General features: G+C 37.6%; 1 protein-coding gene across 7 annotated transcripts in view; it reads left to right on the top strand.

Annotated features, from left to right (window-relative positions):
• The window catches only part of ATXN2 (ataxin 2), a 30579-nt gene that overhangs the window by 10678 nt on the left and 1749 nt on the right, over positions 1-18152 (top strand). For 2 of the 7 annotated variants that reach the window (XM_072415872.1, XM_072415876.1), the window contains exons 4-22: positions 800-1115; positions 1704-1849; positions 3707-3798; positions 4210-4407; positions 4500-4684; positions 5001-5210; positions 6854-7036; positions 7831-8028; positions 9368-9472; positions 9995-10056; positions 11383-11696; positions 12383-12446; positions 12590-12742; positions 13211-13274; positions 13721-13905; positions 14171-14303; positions 16695-16840; positions 17286-17510; positions 17667-17832. In XM_072415872.1, the coding sequence (XP_072271973.1) occupies positions 800-1115; positions 1704-1849; positions 3707-3798; positions 4210-4407; positions 4500-4684; positions 5001-5210; positions 6854-7036; positions 7831-8028; positions 9368-9472; positions 9995-10056; positions 11383-11696; positions 12383-12446; positions 12590-12742; positions 13211-13274; positions 13721-13905; positions 14171-14303; positions 16695-16840; positions 17286-17510; positions 17667-17832 (3145 nt within the window). The remainder of the gene's footprint in view (positions 1-799; positions 1116-1703; positions 1850-3706; positions 3799-4209; positions 4408-4499; positions 4685-5000; positions 5211-6853; positions 7037-7830; positions 8029-9367; positions 9473-9994; positions 10057-11382; positions 11697-12382; positions 12447-12589; positions 12743-13210; positions 13275-13720; positions 13906-14170; positions 14304-16694; positions 16841-17285; positions 17511-17666; positions 17833-18152) is intronic. The other 5 variants (XM_072415878.1, XM_072415875.1, XM_072415874.1 and 2 more) reach the window with 5 other exon arrangements.

Below are 18152 nucleotides of genomic sequence, written 5' to 3'. Positions count from 1 at the left end.
ACTCTTAAGGGAACAGTTGCCTACGTGTGCACTAGTCCATTTCCTGGCAAAATTTGTGACACCCCATGAGGACTTGTCTCTTTTCTAATACATTTAGACATCTATTGCTGGCCATGTTTTTTGCTTATGAAGTGTACTAAATTAGGTTTGTGAGTGCCCAAGTCCCTCTGAGGATTTCCTTCCCATTTATCTGAATCCTGGAAACAAGGTTGGTGAGGTATTTCATGTCTGAATAAAAACTGTTAGCTTGATGGCTGCTGATCCAGAATCTTCCGATACAGTGCAGAGTCTTTCTATGGCCATGCATGCATGATTGTCCTTTAGAAACTATCCTTTTTGCTTGGTACCACACCAGTACTTCACAAAGAAACACTTTTCAGCTGAGACAGAACTCCCTAGACATCCTTGGGTGCTTTATAAGGGTCAGGTTTCAGCCTTGCTAATTTATGTTCTGTGGTGATTGGCTTTTCTTTTATTTGCACCATTCTAGAGTAGTTGCCTTCCATTCCTATGTTTTGGGTGTTTGTTATGCTGCTCTTGTACTGTATATACAAAGATATATAGCTCCCAGGGGTATGTGACATATGTATCCCAGTAGACTGTGGGCTGCCTATTCAGCCTTTACCACCACAGCTGTAAAGACAGATGGGGGAGGGGTCTCCCTTTTGGAAAAAAAGTGTGCTTTATATAAAAGGGTAGATGAGGATAGGGCTGCTTTAAGTGATGAGCTGGTGTTATACGGTTGGTTGTTTACTGTACAAAGTGACCTTTTCATTTATTCCCCCCATACTACATTTAGGGATCAAAGTGTGAGTTGCTTGTGAAAAATGGAAACATGTATGAAGGGGTTTTTAAAACGTATAGTCCTAAGGTAAGTGATATCCTACTTTTTGAGTTGCATTCTCTTTTATTTGCTGTGTCTTTGTCTCCTTTAACTCTGGTTAACTGGTTTCTTGTGTTCCAGTGTGATTTAGTGCTTGATGCAGCTCACAAGAAGAATAAAGACTCTGTTGTGGGGCCAAAGCGTGAAGACATTGTGGATAGTATATTATTCAAGTCTTCCGATTTTGTGATGGCGCAGTTTAGAGACATGGATGTGAATTTTGCAAGAAGAGGTACTGTATTAAAACAAAAAAAAAAATCTTGTAGGCTGAATTGCTGTTTTTGTTCCCTGCTTGTTAGGGGACTATATAAAACATTTTAGCTATATTAGAATAATGCATTTTAAATATTTCCCAAAATAACCAAAAAGGATATCTGTATCTTGTATCCACCAAACACCTTTGCAAATAAATCCATTTGTTTACTTGCAGTAATCCTGTTACTATCTGTGACTAGTCATGATTAGAAATAAAGTGCTGCAGAAAGCCAAAGAACATGCATATAGCACAACAGATAGGAACAGATATGTCTCTTGTAGTTTTTTAGTCACATACAAAAGTGTTTTCTTGGCAAATTTGTTTTTTTCACAGTCACTGGGGAGGGGGGGTGGTTACAGTAAGTCTTCAACACTAGCTATGCTATACTGAATAACATAATTTTGTAATTTTGTTCATGATTACAGTGAAGGAATATTTTAGGGAAAGGTAATGTAAACATTTATTTGTGTAAAATTGACTGCTTTCAGTGTGCTAACTGCAGAGCTACGATATAACTTTTCTGTCTGGGGTGGGCTGACAAAATTTTCTTTTTCCTATTTTCAGATGGCTTTACGGATTCTGGTATAGCTTCTAAAGTAAATGGTGAACATAAAGAGAAAGATCTGGAGCCATGGGATGGGGGTGATGGCCTCCCTAGTAGCAATGCATCTACTAATAATGACGAGCTGGAGTCTTTAGATACAGATGTAGTAAGTAGATGCTGAGACATTTTTGTTTTGCTTGCTTTTTATTGAACTTTTGTAGCAATACAATGAATTAAATTGGTTTGAAAGGGAGCATGTTCATAAAATCTAGTGAAGCTGATTGAAGGGAACCAAAGTAACCATGGGGCCCCTAGGGGTCATTCCCTTCATCACCTGCCTAGCTGCAATTGCCCAGTCAGAATCTGCGTCCTAGGGGGCGACTACAAGTGGCATGCATCTGTTTGGATCAATAAAACATGGTTCAGTTGAATGCAGGAAAAGGGCTAGTTAAGTGTACATTTAAACTGGTCATGACTGGTCTTATGTGGTGCATCAGAGTTTAGGTAGATTACTGGACATATTTCACAACTCCCCTAAATTTTTTTTTTACCACAAAAGCTTAAGGCTATGTTTAGTCTAGCCCCAAGAACACTCAATAGCAAAGCAGTTGGACATTAAAGCATTATTAACCCCCCTAGGGTTCTAATTCTGTCATTTTTTGATGCAAAAAGTGATCCTATTTTTTTTGCGTAGAAATGTTTATATTGTGGGCCTGTAATTCTTAGGATTAACTCCCGGGTATAATTATATTTATTTATTATATTAGAATCATAAATTATAAAATACATAAATATAAATCAATATTATAAAAAATAATGAAATATTAGCCCAAAACAATGTAATTTTTTTTTTTAAAAAAATTTTTATCAAAATTTTTTTACTGAAATTTTCCAAACAAGGGTGCAATATTATTGATAAATAATAATATAAATTATATGCAGATTTTAGAAAAAAAAATTTACTTCAATTCAGGAAGTGATTAAAAGGTCAGATCAAGGTCAGGGCTAATAGCGTGCAAAATGTAAATCAGGGCACTGGGCAATGATGCTTGGTGCACTACAATATGTATTTATACTTTTATTATATGTTTTGATGTGTTTTTACTTTAAAAAAAAAAAATTTAAAAGCAGATTACATAGTAATCTGCTTTTAAATTTCCCGCCCCCAGAATCCATCACTCCACCGCATCACCCGTAAGATGTCACACATCTTGCCGGGTGATGCGGTGGGGATGTCTCCGCCCTGCTCATTCCCCTGCTCGCATCTCCCGGAGGCTGATCTCAGCGGGGACATCTCACTCTCCTGGGGGCGCTGCTCACTCTCTTGCTCGCATCACCCGGAGATCAGTCTCCGGGTGATGCGAGCAGGCAGTAGATCCAGTGGGTGCTGCCAGCGGGAAATCTCAGAGAAGCGAGATTTCCCGCTGGCATCACCCTCTGGATTTACTATTGGTGATCGCATCTGCAGTTAGATGCGATGCAGCAAGCAGAAATCCTGCATGGTGCATCGCATCTGACTGCAGATGCGTGCATCGGGGTGGTGGGGACCCGGACGGCCACACCCCCCCGACGGAGAAGCGCCCCGCCATCACAGCGGGATCGTGAGATCGCCGCTGGAGCGCGGGGATAAGGTAAGAGGGACCCTCAAAGGTACCCCGAGTGTGACTCAGGATTACCGCTTTTTGCAATTTTTCCCACCCCGAGTCACACTCGGGAATACCGCTAGGGGGGTTAATCTCCTGTTTAACCTTGCCGCAAAATGTAGTTATGAATGAGAAAAGAAGTTAAGGTTCACTAAGGCTGCTGCATCAAATAGCATATGAGGAAATGTGTTCTTTTTAATAAAACTGAAATCTTTTTATACCTTTATTTTTATATTTTGTATTTTTGATATACATAAAATAGGCAGGTTCTGTTATTTGCACTTTTCCTTTACCCGTGGTCTGTACTAAAAAGCATACCACTTCTATACTTGATAGAATATAGAAATGGCTCTTTATAATAACTTTTTTTTATCTTTCAGTCTAATGGTTGGGATCCTAATGAAATGTTTCGTTATAATGAAGAAAATTATGGTGTAGTATCCACATACGATAGCAGTCTGTCCTCATACACGTAAGTAAATGTTCCAGTATTTTTCTTGTCCAGAAGTGTGTGTATAAAATAAAGCTGAACTCTGGGCAGAGGTATTCTTTATTAAAAGGTGTTCCCTTTTTCTTAAAAGTGAGGTACTTCAATTTTTTTTTTTTCAATGGGCACAGGGGAGAGGTAGACACAAATGTATTTCTAAAAGCATGAGTTGCTGTACTATTCTGGGCAGTTTTACAAGATTTGTTTGGGTTTCTGTCCAGAGTTCATATTTTAGATTTTAGAATTCTTTACTTGCCAGGTAACGGTCAAAACTTAAAAAAAAAAAAAAAAAGTTCTACAAAATTAAATTGTAGACATTGTGACTGTTATATTGGTCAGCTGCCTTGAAAGTCATTCAGTTGATCTTCAAATCTTTTCTACAAATCTTCTCTACAGAGTTCCTTTGGAAAGGGACAATTCTGAAGAGTTTTTAAAGAGGGAAGCACGAGCAGCTCAGATAGCTGAAGAGATTGAGTCAAGCTCTCAATATAAAGCACGTGTTGCATTGGAAAATGATGACAGATCAGAGGAAGAAAAATACACTGCCGTTCAACGTAACATGTGTGACCGGGATGGACATTCTGTGACTACTAGGTATGGTGCTTTTTTTTGTCATGTTTGTCAAACATGTCAAGAAATTTGTTAGCTTCTAAATCTAATTAATTTTTGCACCCTTTTCTTTTAAGGGAAAATAAATATGTTCCTCCTGGACAGAGAAGTAAGGATGGAATGTCATGGGGTAGCCATGGTGTAAGGCAAAATTCACCAAGGATGGGTCAATCTGGATCAGGACCTATACCATCAAGAGCTGGATCTCATTCTTCAGAGTATAGTCCCAGTTCTGGACCTGACCAAAGAGTTGTTAATGGAGGCAAGTTTATTATTCTAATGTATATAAACGCAGCAAATAAATTATTCAATGCAAAGTTAGTAGGAAAATTTCTCACAGCTTGATGGTATTACATCAGAATTTGTAAACTAGAGCTTTTGCATTGTATATGATATGGCCTTTTTATTATTTTTTTTTTTTTTTTTCATTTATTAAAATTGCCAATAGTGTCAAAACCATTTCCCCTCTGTTTATATTTTACTTTTTTGTTTACCTATGTTTTCTATTTTCCCCACTTTCCTTTTCATTTCCCATATTTTTGTTTTTATACTTTCCTTCATCTCATTTGTTCTGTCAGGTGTTCCCTGGCCATCGCCTTGTCCATCTCCTTCCTCCCGCCCACCTTCTCGCTACCAGTCAGGTCCCAACTCTCTTCCACCTCGGGCAGCCACTCCTACAAGGCCGCCCTCCAGGCCCCCTTCGCGGCCATCAAGGCCACCGTCTCACCCCTCTGCTCATGGTTCTCCAGCTCCTGTCTCTACTATGCCTAAACGCATGTCTTCAGAAGGTACAACACCTCTGTTTTTTGTTTGTTTTGTAAAACCCCTTTACATCCTGCATCTACGCTTATGGCATTCTTAAGCCCTTAATAATCACATCTGCAGCTTCACTGTGTTGCAGCTCTGGTCAGGCTCCCTAAATGTCATCTATATAATGAGATTAAGACTGCTTATTTGAACTTCAGTAACAAATCTTCTGCGCAAGCGCATAGTGTATCCGGTAGTGCATGATAAGCTTGTGTTGCTTATTTTTGTTGCTCAAGTAATGTCATCCTTTACTTTGCATAGCTGCTTTATTTAGGCCGTTAGTTACTTTCCCTGACCCTATGGCCACAATACAAAGGGAAAACCATCATGTGCATGTAATACTAATCATTTACTATATAATAAACATGCCTAACAGAAGATATTTCCTCTGCTGCTGGTTACTGTGAACCTGCAAGTTTTGTTTTCTCTTTTCAAGTTAATTTGCTTACTATTGCTACTTGCTATTATTGCTTCACTTAACTGATAATGTAATGTTGAGTTTTAGATTGTTAGGTTTTGTTTGAGCAGTTTGTCACGTTTCCTAATTCAACAGCTTTTTGCTTCCCGTTTTGGCATTAATGTTCATTTGCTGTACTTTGTCCTTACTTTGTGCATATAAAGCAGTTTCTTTACCTCAAGTTTGCATAATTTATTCTTTATTTCTAGGTCCCCAAGTTTGGTCTTTTTGTGTTCCTATTATAACAGTGTTGTCTGTACAAACTTGTGAGCACAATAAATATTTAAGTGTTGTTGCCAGGTTCATGTTAAAAATTCATTTAAAGGGCTATAATTTTTGTCTTCAAATGAGGGGTGCTTTAAAGACAAAACACAAAAGCTGCAGTTGTACTTTTTATTTCCTTTAGTTATTTTTTAAAGTGAAAAATAAATAAAAACAATATACTTTCACAGTATGTGGATGTGCATCAGTTTTCATTTAAATGCCCAAAATGAAATGCGTCAAGTGAATCTACTTTGTGTTAATTGGACCTTATTAAGTAATCGTTGGAAATAGAAGTACAGTCTACTTCCCTATTCTCATCCTAAGCAGCATTTATTTTTAAGGACAGGTATATGTATGTATGTAAGCTTTTTTGATAGACAACATCCTTGCTTCATGCTACAATGTCAAATGTGAGCTCTTACAAAATCTTGAGCACATATTTCAGCTAAATAAAAACTAGTAATGTGAAATTTTGCTGCTTAAACTCTGGGAATGATGATCAGCGTGGCAATAGCATTGTTGCTGATTGTAATTTGATAAATTGTGTCTGTATTATACTACGTAAGTAGGATCCAAACCTAATTTTAAAAGGTCATTTTTTTTGCTGTAGGAATATTGTTTACTGGTATTCACAGGGTGGCTTTGTAATATCGTTCTACTTTTTAGCATTTCTGAAGCTTTTCTATCATTTTTGTACATTAAGGTCTGTGTACCCACAGTTTGTTACTGGTGTGTGTTGTACTAATACAGCCTTTGTTGTGGATTTGCCTGCAATATTTTTTTTTTTCTTTTTTAAAGTCTTGTACGTCTTTTACAAACATTTTTGCCCTAAATTTTCAGAATTCAAAGTAAATTATTATTTTGGTAATTGCCTTATTACATCAAAAATTGTTTAATTTCCAGGACCTCCAAGGATGTCTCCCAAGGCACAGCGGCATCCTCGACCTCACAGAGTTTCTAATGGTAGGAGCACAATGTGTGGAGGCCTTGAGTTTGTTTCTCGCAATGAACCTGGAGAAGTATCTGCTCCGCCTGTAGCTCGAAACAACTCCTCAGGTGGTACGTGGTCATCTGTTGTGAGCGGGGGTAAGATTTACCTCTTATTCCCTCTGTTGTGTTCACACTTTTAAGTCTGATTGCTCTGCTCTATTTCTGTTCTTATCTAAAGTCTATCTTGGGCCATTTTTAACTATTAGTTAAAGAAAACTTTCATTAGTTTTCAGTACATCTTTACATTTTATGGTAAAATCGTCATTTTGTTTAGGTAGAATATCTAAAAAGTATGATTATATTTTAGGGAAAAACAATTAGTGATAATCTTTAATATGAATCTTAACATAAAGTACCCTGAAACCTCCCTATCCTCTGGCTTCATATTGTTCCTTGGTACTTTTCACTAATCACTTTCAGTACGTCAGTTATCTACAAGACAAACAAAAAGGTAAGGCTGCAGTTCAGCTCCAAAGAAAAGATTTAAAAATCTAGTTGAAAATGGAATGTTTGTAGAACCAAACATTACACCAGGGAGGCCCGTTGATGCAAAATATTACCTGCCTGTTTTAAAATTAAAAAATATTACACATTTAAATTTCTGGCTGCCATCTTTATTGGGTCTTTGGCCATCCAAGCACATTTATTGCCAGCAGCCACGTGTGCTGGCATTATACACAGCTCAATGTACAAATATAGAAAAATTTGCTGGCAGGTATATTTATTGTATTGTGGAAGGGACGTAGCCTTCCTCTTCTGCAATAAATAACCGGCCTGCTTTTTCATTTGTAACATATTTCTGTAATTGTTTTTGTTATGGTCAATAAAATGTAGTATAATGTGTTCATGTTCAGTTTCTGTTCAAAACTTTACTGCATGTGTTTTTGCAGTTCAAAGACTTTCGCCTAAGACACACCGGCCCCGATCCCCAAGACAAAGTGCCATGGGAAGTGGTTCTACAGCACCACCTCTAAACTCTTCACAGGCTGGTTCAATGGCACCTGAATCTGTAACTGTGCCTGTACCTACTGGATCGCCAACACCTGCAAGCCCAGCTTCAAATAGAGCAGTTACCCCATCCTGCGAAGGTACAATAATTTATTGTATAAGTGGCATTGATATCCTTTGCATCGTTGGGTTCAATTTAGTGTCATGTATGGTCATGGCGTTTTAATGTAAGGTTAAAAAAAGTAGTGCTTGTATTGGGTTGAAACTATATATTCACTATGTGTTTCAAAAGTTCTATGTATTTTGTACTTGTTCCCTTTTTTTTTCATTTGTTTTTAACAAGTAACAGGTCTTAACTATAGAACCATACTTGAGTATTACAGAATTTGATTTTGTAATTTTTTCACTTGGATAACTTCTCACAAAGTTTGGATAACCTCATGTATGGTTGGCCCAGTGGTTAGCACTCTGGCCTTTGCAGCACTAGGTCACAGGTTCAGTTCCCACCCAGGACACTATCCTTAAAGAGTTTGTATGTTCTCTTTTGGTCTTTGTGGGTTTCCTCCCACATCCCCAAAAAAATATGCAGTTGGATTAATTGGCTTTTCTGAAAAAAATGTCCATGGATTACTTTAATGACATGACTATAGTAGGGGCATTAGAGTGTAAGCGCCTAAAAGAGACAAGTTAGTGATTTGACTGGACTTTGTAAAGTGCTGCATAATATGTTGGAGTTATATAAATACTGTGTAATGTGTTGATCCAAAATATGTATATATAATTCAGCACTAATATGCACATCCCAGATGTGCAAGCTACCTGTGTCATGTTCAATAATGCATCCAACTAACACTTTTCAGCTTTTCAGCTATTACATTTTTTTTACTAGGAATTGAGGGGAACATCTTGCCAAGACAGAATGTGTGACTGATGATTTAAACAGAACATTATTTAAATTAAGGGAGGCAACAACACTGTGTTTTTGGAAGTGTTCCTAAACCTGTGTTTGATTTCCACTGCAACATTGTGTGTTTTGAATGCAGTGCTTCCTTGAGGGTATGACATTGTGTGGTAGCGATGTGGACACTGGAGAAAATGTTTCTTTTAGAGTATGTGAAAACTGTGTGTATGAGTCCTGTAGGTATTGCAGGGTAATACTCTGGAAGGGTTTTATTTCTGAAAAGGATGTGCATTCCAGTTATTCATTGTTGGTGTTTTTTAATGCTACAGTGGTAAAAGGGAAATTTATAAAGACAAATTGTAACACGGTGGAAAAGTTGAACCTTTTTTAAGTACTGTAAGACGCATTCAATGAGTAGTTAGGGCTGGTCACTTGATGTCCTCTGAAAAATACTGACAATCGGCTTTTGTTCTGAGAACTTTCGGGGGACCCTGATAAAAAATATGACTGTCTCTAGGATGTGTAGACTTTGCAAGGTATGTTCATTTTTTTCCCATAATACATTTTTTGTTTTCCAGCTAAAGACTCCAGGTTACAAGACCAGAGACACAATTCACCAGCTGGAGGTAGAGAGGCCATCAAACAAAGTGACTCCTCTAGCTTTAGCAAAAACGAAAACAAAGGTATTAAAATGGGATGCTATGCTTTGATTTACACTTGCCTGCAATTCTGCATTTCAGTGCATACAGGTGACATCTCTGTTTACCTTTTCAGCTGTGAAAAATTGTTTACCCGCCTATTGTATGTTGCACAGATCTTTAACCCCTTGAAGTAATCCCTATTATTAACATATCCACAAATCGCAGTACGTGGAGGTCATTGGGGAAAAATGCTTTCTATATTGCTCACCAGTGGAAAGAATGTCACCTTTACAGGTGACCAAAAAGATCATTGATGTCACTCAAACTGTCCTGGGAGGCACAAATTGCCTATTATTCAAGGAACCCCCAGAAACCTCTGGAGAAACACTGATCAGTACATTATAGCTTTGCTTGAACATTACATTGATTGATTGTGCAACTATTGTTGTACTGTAAAAAGTAATTGGTTTAAAGGCATTGGAGAAGCAACATTTCTTTTCTTTTAACCTAAACTGAGACTGCTTAGTTTAATAATATGTATCTGTCTTACTTTTTCTGTCATAGTAATGGCTTCAGAGCAAAGAAAGCAACTGGATGATTTAAAGAAGTTTAAAAATGACTTTAGGGTAAGTACAACAGTACACGCTTCAGTCTGAACTTTGTACACCACATCTATTCTGTAAAACGGATCTCTAATTTAAAGGGGAACTAAACTTTGTGGTGAGCTTCTGCCACGTGCATACTTTACGTTTTTTTTTGGCACATACTTACCTTGTACAGTTGCCCTGCAGCTGTTATGAATATCACCATCTTCATCCACTTTACAACATACTTTCATAGAGAGGGCAATCCTGTTCTTTGATTGGATAACTAGCTCCTGAGTTACATTATTCCCAACAACTTCCTGTGTGCGTGGCGCCACTGCACAGAACAGAGCTTTCAACTATTCATGTGCTGTGACGTTTTTAGAGCAGAAACGAAAAGCTACCAGTTGAGCCAGGGTGTTAGGTATTTGACACGAGATCTTGCTAACCCTTTGTTTTTTTTGGATTAGGTCTTTACATTCCTAGTCAAGTAATTTGTTTATGCCCTTTTTATTGATCCTATTTACAGTAACAGTTGTGTAACTGTTTTGTGTGCTTAGTAATGCTTACCTGACTGGTGAATGGCTGCAGAAATATTTCCTTGGTAATCTCTTTGCCCACTGCAAGCGGTTTGTGCAGTAAGGGGACAAAAAATAAATTTAATAATAAACTTTAAATAAAAAAACAAAACACAAGAATCTGTTAAAAAAATAGTTAAACATGTAATGTAAGTGTACAGTAGCATATATTATATAATTATGTATAATATGAAAATATCTTTGTATTGGACTTAATACAGCTATTTCGTATTGAATCCAATACAAAATTATTTGAATTTCCCGCCGATCTGCCTGCCCGCACCAACGCATGCACTGTTGTCACCGGGAAACCCCGGAGATCGTCTCTGCAATGCGCGGCTGTAGATCGAAGAGGACAGACGTGTCCCTAGGACCTGCGGGGACCACCAGGACGACTGGGGATGACAACGGAGGTAAGTGGGGTTTTTTTTTTTTTTTTTTAATAAAGGTTAAAGCTACCCTGAGTCACACTCAGGATTACCGCTATTTGCAGGTAAAATGCACCCCGAGTCACACTCGGGATTACCGCTGGGGGGTTAACAAATTGTCCATTATAACTTTGTTTTGATAATGTCCCAACCCATGTTACCTTGCTTTTCATATAGAAAACTCTGTCTTCTTTTTCATGACTGTTTTGTATGTCTCCTTATATTTGAAATACCGAAATGTTTTAAGAAATAAACACTAGATCTGTGTTGTGTTTTAGGGATACTTTTACTTGCCTGAAGTTCTCCTTTCAACATTTAGGTCCTAAAATGTTCAACTAATGTTTGTTTATTTTTTTCTACAGCTACAATCTAGTCCAAGTCCTGATGCTATAGAGCACATTCTTGGAAAAAATCGGGATGGTATGGAGAAGTCTAGGGAATCTTTGAAAGACAAGCCAGATACAAGTTCTAAGGAGTCAGCTAGTGAAAGCAGCAGCAATGCTCCTACAAGTAACAGCAGCAGCAAGCCAAGTAGTCCTAGCATCTCTCCATCCATTAGCAGTAGTGGCTCTGAACCCAAGAGAGGCCCTGAGGTTACATCCCAGGGTGTACAAACCTCTGGCCCTGGCAAGCAGGATCGGGATGATAAGGATGACAAAAAAGAAAATGCTGCAGAGTGAGTGAAATCCCAATGTATATTGCATATTCTGTCAATATGAGCATGTATGTATTGATGTTACATTTACAACACTATTATAAAACTCTTAACATTGTTTGTACAAGAAGTGTCTTGCATTATAATTCTGAAGCTTTGGGGAACAAAATAACATAGCTAAGAAAACCTTGAACAGTACAGATAGAAAGTATTCCTGAACCAATACTCTTGGTGTAATTAGGATCATAGGGTTACACTAAAGAAATACAGCTGTAACCATTGCATGTGAAAATAAGGCCAGTGGCTGTTGCCCCTAATCTCCTCCTCTTGAGATTTTTAAGTTTTGTCTAAAACTGCATATGTTAATAGTTAAATTCATCCCTTCATAAATGGGTGTAGTCTATACTACCCTGTATGGAACTTACCCGTTGACATAGGGCAGGGCTTTGTGCCAAAAGGAGCCAGGGTATAATGGGGATTTTAAAAGGGCATAGTGGTCCATGTGAAAACTATTAGTGGTACTTTTAGATCACTTTAACCAATTTCAGGCATGGTCAGGTTTAACTGGCTTTATTTTAGGATTTGTTCCTTATTTTACTAAAAGTTCTAGTAAAACACAAAATAAGTAGGAATCTGGTTGTTTTAAAAAGCATGGCATTTTAGATTGTTTTTTGTTTCTCTTTTAAATGTTTCATATTTTCTTCTAGACAAGTGAGAAAATCCACCCTAAATCCTAACGCAAAGGAGTTCAACCCACGGTCATATGCTCAGGTATTTCCATTCTTCTTTTTTTTTTTTTTTTCTTCTTCCTGTGCTTATGTTCTCACCAGCCAATTGGGTAGAATGTCTTTTTATTTGCAGTTCAAACGTAGAAAAAAAATTATTCACAGGGAATTTTTTCTATTTAATTGTAGCCTAAACCTTCTACGACACCAACCTCGCCACGACCACAAGCTCAGCCAAGTCCTTCAATGGTGGCTCATCAGCAGCCCACCCCAGTATACACACAGCCAGTATGTTTCGCACCAAATATGATGTATCCAGTACCAGTAAGCCCTGGTGTACAGGTAATAAAATAAAGCTTATTACTTTTCGGTAGTTTTAACAGGTCATTTTTCCCTCACTCCATTTTTGGTGTGACCAATAATTAACAAGTCTTACCTGTATATGCACAATTACATGCATTGCACTGCTGCCACAATTTGCTTATGAGATAAAAGCAAGTGTACCCAATTTTTTGAGTTGTGCATGTACGGGTATAAATCATTTACCTAAAACTGATAGAGATTGTAAGAAATAAAACCTAAATGTTTTGTGTGTAATGAAATGTTCTGCATCACTGATAAATCCAGTATCTGTGGTCACACAGGGCAGATTGCCATTTGCAGCAGGTTTTTAAAGTTGTGTTACTCTAGAGTTCTGAGTAAAGGCTCATCCTGTTTTTATTGGTAGTTTTTATTTTTAGTATGTGTTTTTTTAAACTTAGTGTCAATTGATGCTGCGTTATTTTTCATAGTATTCTACTTTCATTTCAGCCACTATATTCAATTCCAATGACAATGCCAGTTAATCAGGCCAAGACATACAGAGCAGGTAAAGGTGAGACTGGCGCACATGTGTTGAATTTTCTTTTTATACTATACTTTTTGCTTGTGTGTGTTTAATTGTTCTGTATTACTAAGTAGGCTGTCAGTTGGTTGGCATTTACTTTTTCTTTAGAGGGGAATAAAAACAAATATGTTCTCAACAGCTGTTTTGTAGTAAACTAAGAATGTCCTGTAAGAGTCTTGCCCATCTTGTTGTACCAGACATTGGGGTTAAATATAAAAATCTAGCAAATATGGATTATACTTTTTGTTTTTTATATGCAAGCTATTACATGCATGTAATGTCCAAACAAGTGCTGTTTAACGTGTTAGTGTGAATGAAGTCTTTGGTACTGAGCTTGAACTGCTTGTTAATGTTTGCGTAACCTGTAGCTGAATATGTTCTATAATGTAAGCAAATAATTGGTAAGCCTCTTAAGTGTTCATTTTGTCTTGCAGTACCAAATATGCCCCAACAAAGGCAGGATCAGCATCACCAGAATACAATGATGCACCCAGTGTCTGCTGCAGGACCTCCTATAGTTGCTACATCACCCGCCTACTCTGCACAGTATGTTACATATAGCCCTCAGCAGTTCCCCAGCCAGCCTCTTATGCAACATGTGCAACACTATCAATCACAGGTAACATCGATTTTTAGTTTTTTTTTTTTTTTTTTTTAACCATAGAACAATTCTTGGGTAGTACAAGATGATAATGACAAATTTCAAATTGAGGTAAAATTTTTCTTTTTTGCTTTGAAGTTAACTATGGGGTACATTCATTTCATATTGTGGTATGATTTGGAGCTGCTATCAGTTCAACACTGCTTTCTTGCTTTTCTTGGTGTAGTTAATTAAAACTTTCACTGCATACATTGAAACGACTTTCTGGTCTTTTTTGTTTCAGCATCCACATGTATATAGTCCTGTGATGCAAGGAAATTCCAGAATGATGGCTCCTCCATCACATGCACAGGCTGGCTTGGTGTCTTCATCAGGTGCACAGTATGGAGCTCCAGAGCAAACGCACGCTATGTATGGTAAGATGCTCCATTAAACCATTACCTTTTTATGGTCTTGTCATATGAATGTAGCCGCAGTCCTTGTGACGGTGGTATCCTTTGGGCTAGACATTATTCACTATAAGCAACCCTGACTGAGGTTGTTTTACCATTTCCCAAATGGAAAAAACGATCAAATGTGAGAAGATTTTATTCTAGTGTCAGCCGTACAGATTGACCTATCCTTAAATTAATTATTTACTCTAGAAAAGGTACCAGCTAATGAATATTTTCTTTAAAGTAGTGTTGACCCCTAATTTAAAAAAAAAAAAAAAAAAAAAAAATCTTTTTGTGTATCCCAAAATATGTAGTGTAGTCCTTATTTCCTCCTAGCTTACATGTATCTATTTGTTCTGCTTCAAAAAATGTTGTCCTGCTTTACTCCTTCTCTCCTCATAAGCTGTAAATCCAAAAGGAAGATTTTTTTTTCCTGTGACTTTTTGTAATTCAACTGCTGCAGTCATTCAGGTTAACAATAAACCATTAGGCAGTTTAATTTCTTACATTTTTGATAAAGCAAAATTTGAAACACACCTCTTCATCACTGTCTGCTCATCTATTCCACAATGCTACCTCTCCTGGAAACTTGGAACAGTTGTACCCCTCTTCACATATGTTCTTTCCATTCTACCTCCACCCTTTAAATCTATTCCATCAGCTGTATCCCCACCAATTTTCTTGCAGGGCATGTTCTTAACACCTCCCTCATCTGACTAGTGTCTGTGGAAGGTGCAGCAGAAAGCTATATCGGTTGCAAACCTTCTCTTATCTCAATTAGGCAGAATGAGCTTTGTGGCAATCACCACCCATCTTGCTGAGGGCTGCAGCTACTTTTCTAGATGGCTCCACGAGCTCTGTTCTTCCTCTGTGTGCACGTGTTAGTCTACAACTATCCTGCTAACATTAGCTGATGTGACTGGAGTGGCAATCTACTTTTGTTGCCTACCCTTATTGTAGTGTTGTGCTTTAGTTGTATCTTTTTGATTTGTGTTATCTTTGGTTATAAATGTGGTTAGTTTTCATATGTAATGAGACTTTTTTTCTTTGTAAAAACTTCATTTCCTGCAATTGAACTTTAGCCATTCTTTACTGTTGTGGTATATTTTATTGCTTTTCATTTTTTCAGCAAACGGCGATTCTGTATCAGTGCAGTCACATGTTGTAGTAGCTTTACATAATTTTCACTGGCATAGTGTGCAATGTTTTTGAAAGGAATAAGTGGTAGTTAGTAGTTGATGACAAAAGCATTTGGTCAATATGGTCTTTTTAAGTAACAAATTATTCCACAACAGATTTGTATATTTGATGATTTTTATTTTTTTTTCTAATGTTGCTCTATGACTGCATTTATTTTGGCATATAAAAAAATCTTTTACATGCTCATAGGAATACCCTATTGCATTATCAGCTGCTGCATTAACAGAGAATCTTTGTCTGTGGCATCATCTGCAAATGTAGAGTAATGTAAATGTAGAGTTTCTGCTTTGTCATTTTGATAGCTATGCATCCTTTACTTTAATTTCAATCAACACTAAGTTCAGTACGTAATTGCTGATATTACGTTGATATTTATAGTCTAAATAGTTTGGTTTGTTTAAAAGGTCTGTTGGAAACAACTAGCATCTTCAGGTTCCTGGGGATATAACCTTTTTTTTTTTTTTTGCAGTTTTTCTGCAAGAATATACTTCTTTTCTGTTCAAATGTATTTAGAATACAGTTTCAATTTGATACTTTACCCCAGCTCTATACGAGGGGGTGCTAAGTTCCTGGCTTTGCTCAGAAAGAAAAGAGCCAGACCCCCACCCCCACCACCCCATACCACATATCTACCCCACCTCCATATACCCATACCACATATTTACCCTAGCTCTATACATCCATACCGTGTATTTACGCACACTAATGTAGTTACTCTGTAGTATAATTCTACTCAAAGCCAAAGAGTACATACATGTGTTTGGGCTTTTCCCAATAAGTACTAAATGGAGATCTTAGTATTTAAATTTAACCTTCCTTATAAAGCTATAAAACATCAGTGCATGTATACGCAAATAAGTCTTCTCCCTTGCATCCTTTGCCCAGGGACAGTCAGTGTTGCAGGGTTTGTGCAGGCCTGTGACAGATAAGCTATACATTATTTGTCAATGTGGTCAACACACGTGATGCTATGTTAATGAATACACAACTTTGCATGACTGCTGGGGTGCTGCATGATGTAAGTGATGAAAAGTTCATCTCGTGTTTCGTTTTCTGTTTTAAAGTGGTTTACTAGAGGCAGAGCATAAATGATTTAATTTTGAGAAAAACAGACCTATGGTTGTTTGTATTTGTCTCACAAACTTTTTTTTCTTTTTTCTTTCTGGGTCCTAGTTTCTACTAACTCACTAGCTCAGCAGTATGCCCATGCAAATGCTGCTTTACATCCTCACCCCCCTCATCCTCAGCCATCTGCAACACCTACTGGACAGCAACAATCTCAACATGGAGGTAGTCACCCAGCACCAAGCCCGGTTCAGGTAACAAAACCTACATCTCAACATACTGTAAAATCTGGCTTTATACTATAGGAATGTTTATAGTTTGCCTTATGTTTAAGCTGACATTGCATTATATTTGCGTGAAGAGTGGTCACCAGATTTGAAGACAATCTGCTTTTGTCATATATTTCTTGAACTGATTAAATATAATCTTTTAAAATTGTGTGTTAAAAGGCCAATTCAGTATAAATCTGTACATTTCCCAATTTTCTTTTGTAAAGATGCTACGAAATAAAATTCCTTTTTGGCCTGGCATGAAATTTAGACAGCAGTACATTTATTGCGGCCAATCACAGTGCCTTTCCATGATGAATTTCCAAAGAATTGTTACAGCCATGCCCAGATCCTCTTTAGCTGAATTTTCTAAATCTAGTAGTAGTATGTAGCAAATTTTGACTGACTTTTTTTTCCTCCCTTTTTAAAGCATCATCAGCATCAGGCTGCTCAGGCTTTACACCTTGCGAACCAGCAGCAACAATCTGCAATTTACCATACTGGACTTGCCCCTACACCACCCTCAATGACCCCAGGCTCCAATGCGCAGTCCCCTCAAAGCAGCTTCCCTGCTCAGCAGACTGTATTCACCATCCATCCCTCCCACGTGCAGCCTGCCTATACAAACCCACCTCACATGGCTCATGTGCAGCAGGTGATTGTGTGCTTTATTTATAAATCTAGTGTATGTCTGTGTTCACTACCTGTTCTTCCTGTTCTTCTTATGAGTTATACTAAATGCCTTGATATTCATAAAATTGTGGATATCCATTTTTTTATTAAGATTTTCTTCCTCTTTTTCCCTGTAAAGGCTCATGTACAGTCAGGAATGGTCCCTTCTCATCCAACTGCTCATCCTATGATGCTGATGACTGCACAGCCACCAGGGGGTCCCCAAGCAGCTCTAGCACAGAGTGCTTTACAGCCCATTCCTGTTTCTACAACCGCACACTTTCCCTATATGACACATCCTTCAGGTGAGGTTCAAGATTGAATGTAATATGATCTTATAATATCAACAGGCGAGTGCTTTGGATTTAACTTAAGGCCTAACTTTACTTGACTTTTTTTTCTCCAAAAAGGTGTAAATTAGTTTCGTTCCTTAGTATGTTCAGTTTTTAACCACCTGGCCATTTAACCTGACCTTGGTTTGTGGTAAGAACACTTGCAAAAAGTGTTAAACCCGAACTTTTCTCAGGTGGTTAAACAAGCGTTATATTGCAATCCGATTGTCATACATTGTATGACAATCGGATTACAACTGTAAGAATATACTTACCCGGTTCCCGCAGCTCCT

This window comes from Pyxicephalus adspersus, chromosome 6 (assembly GCF_032062135.1).
Source record: "Pyxicephalus adspersus chromosome 6, UCB_Pads_2.0, whole genome shotgun sequence".
Taxonomy (NCBI): Eukaryota; Metazoa; Chordata; class Amphibia; order Anura; family Pyxicephalidae; genus Pyxicephalus; species Pyxicephalus adspersus.
The sequence above is the reverse complement of the archived record's forward strand: the minus strand, read 5'-3'. Positions and strand labels throughout refer to the sequence as shown.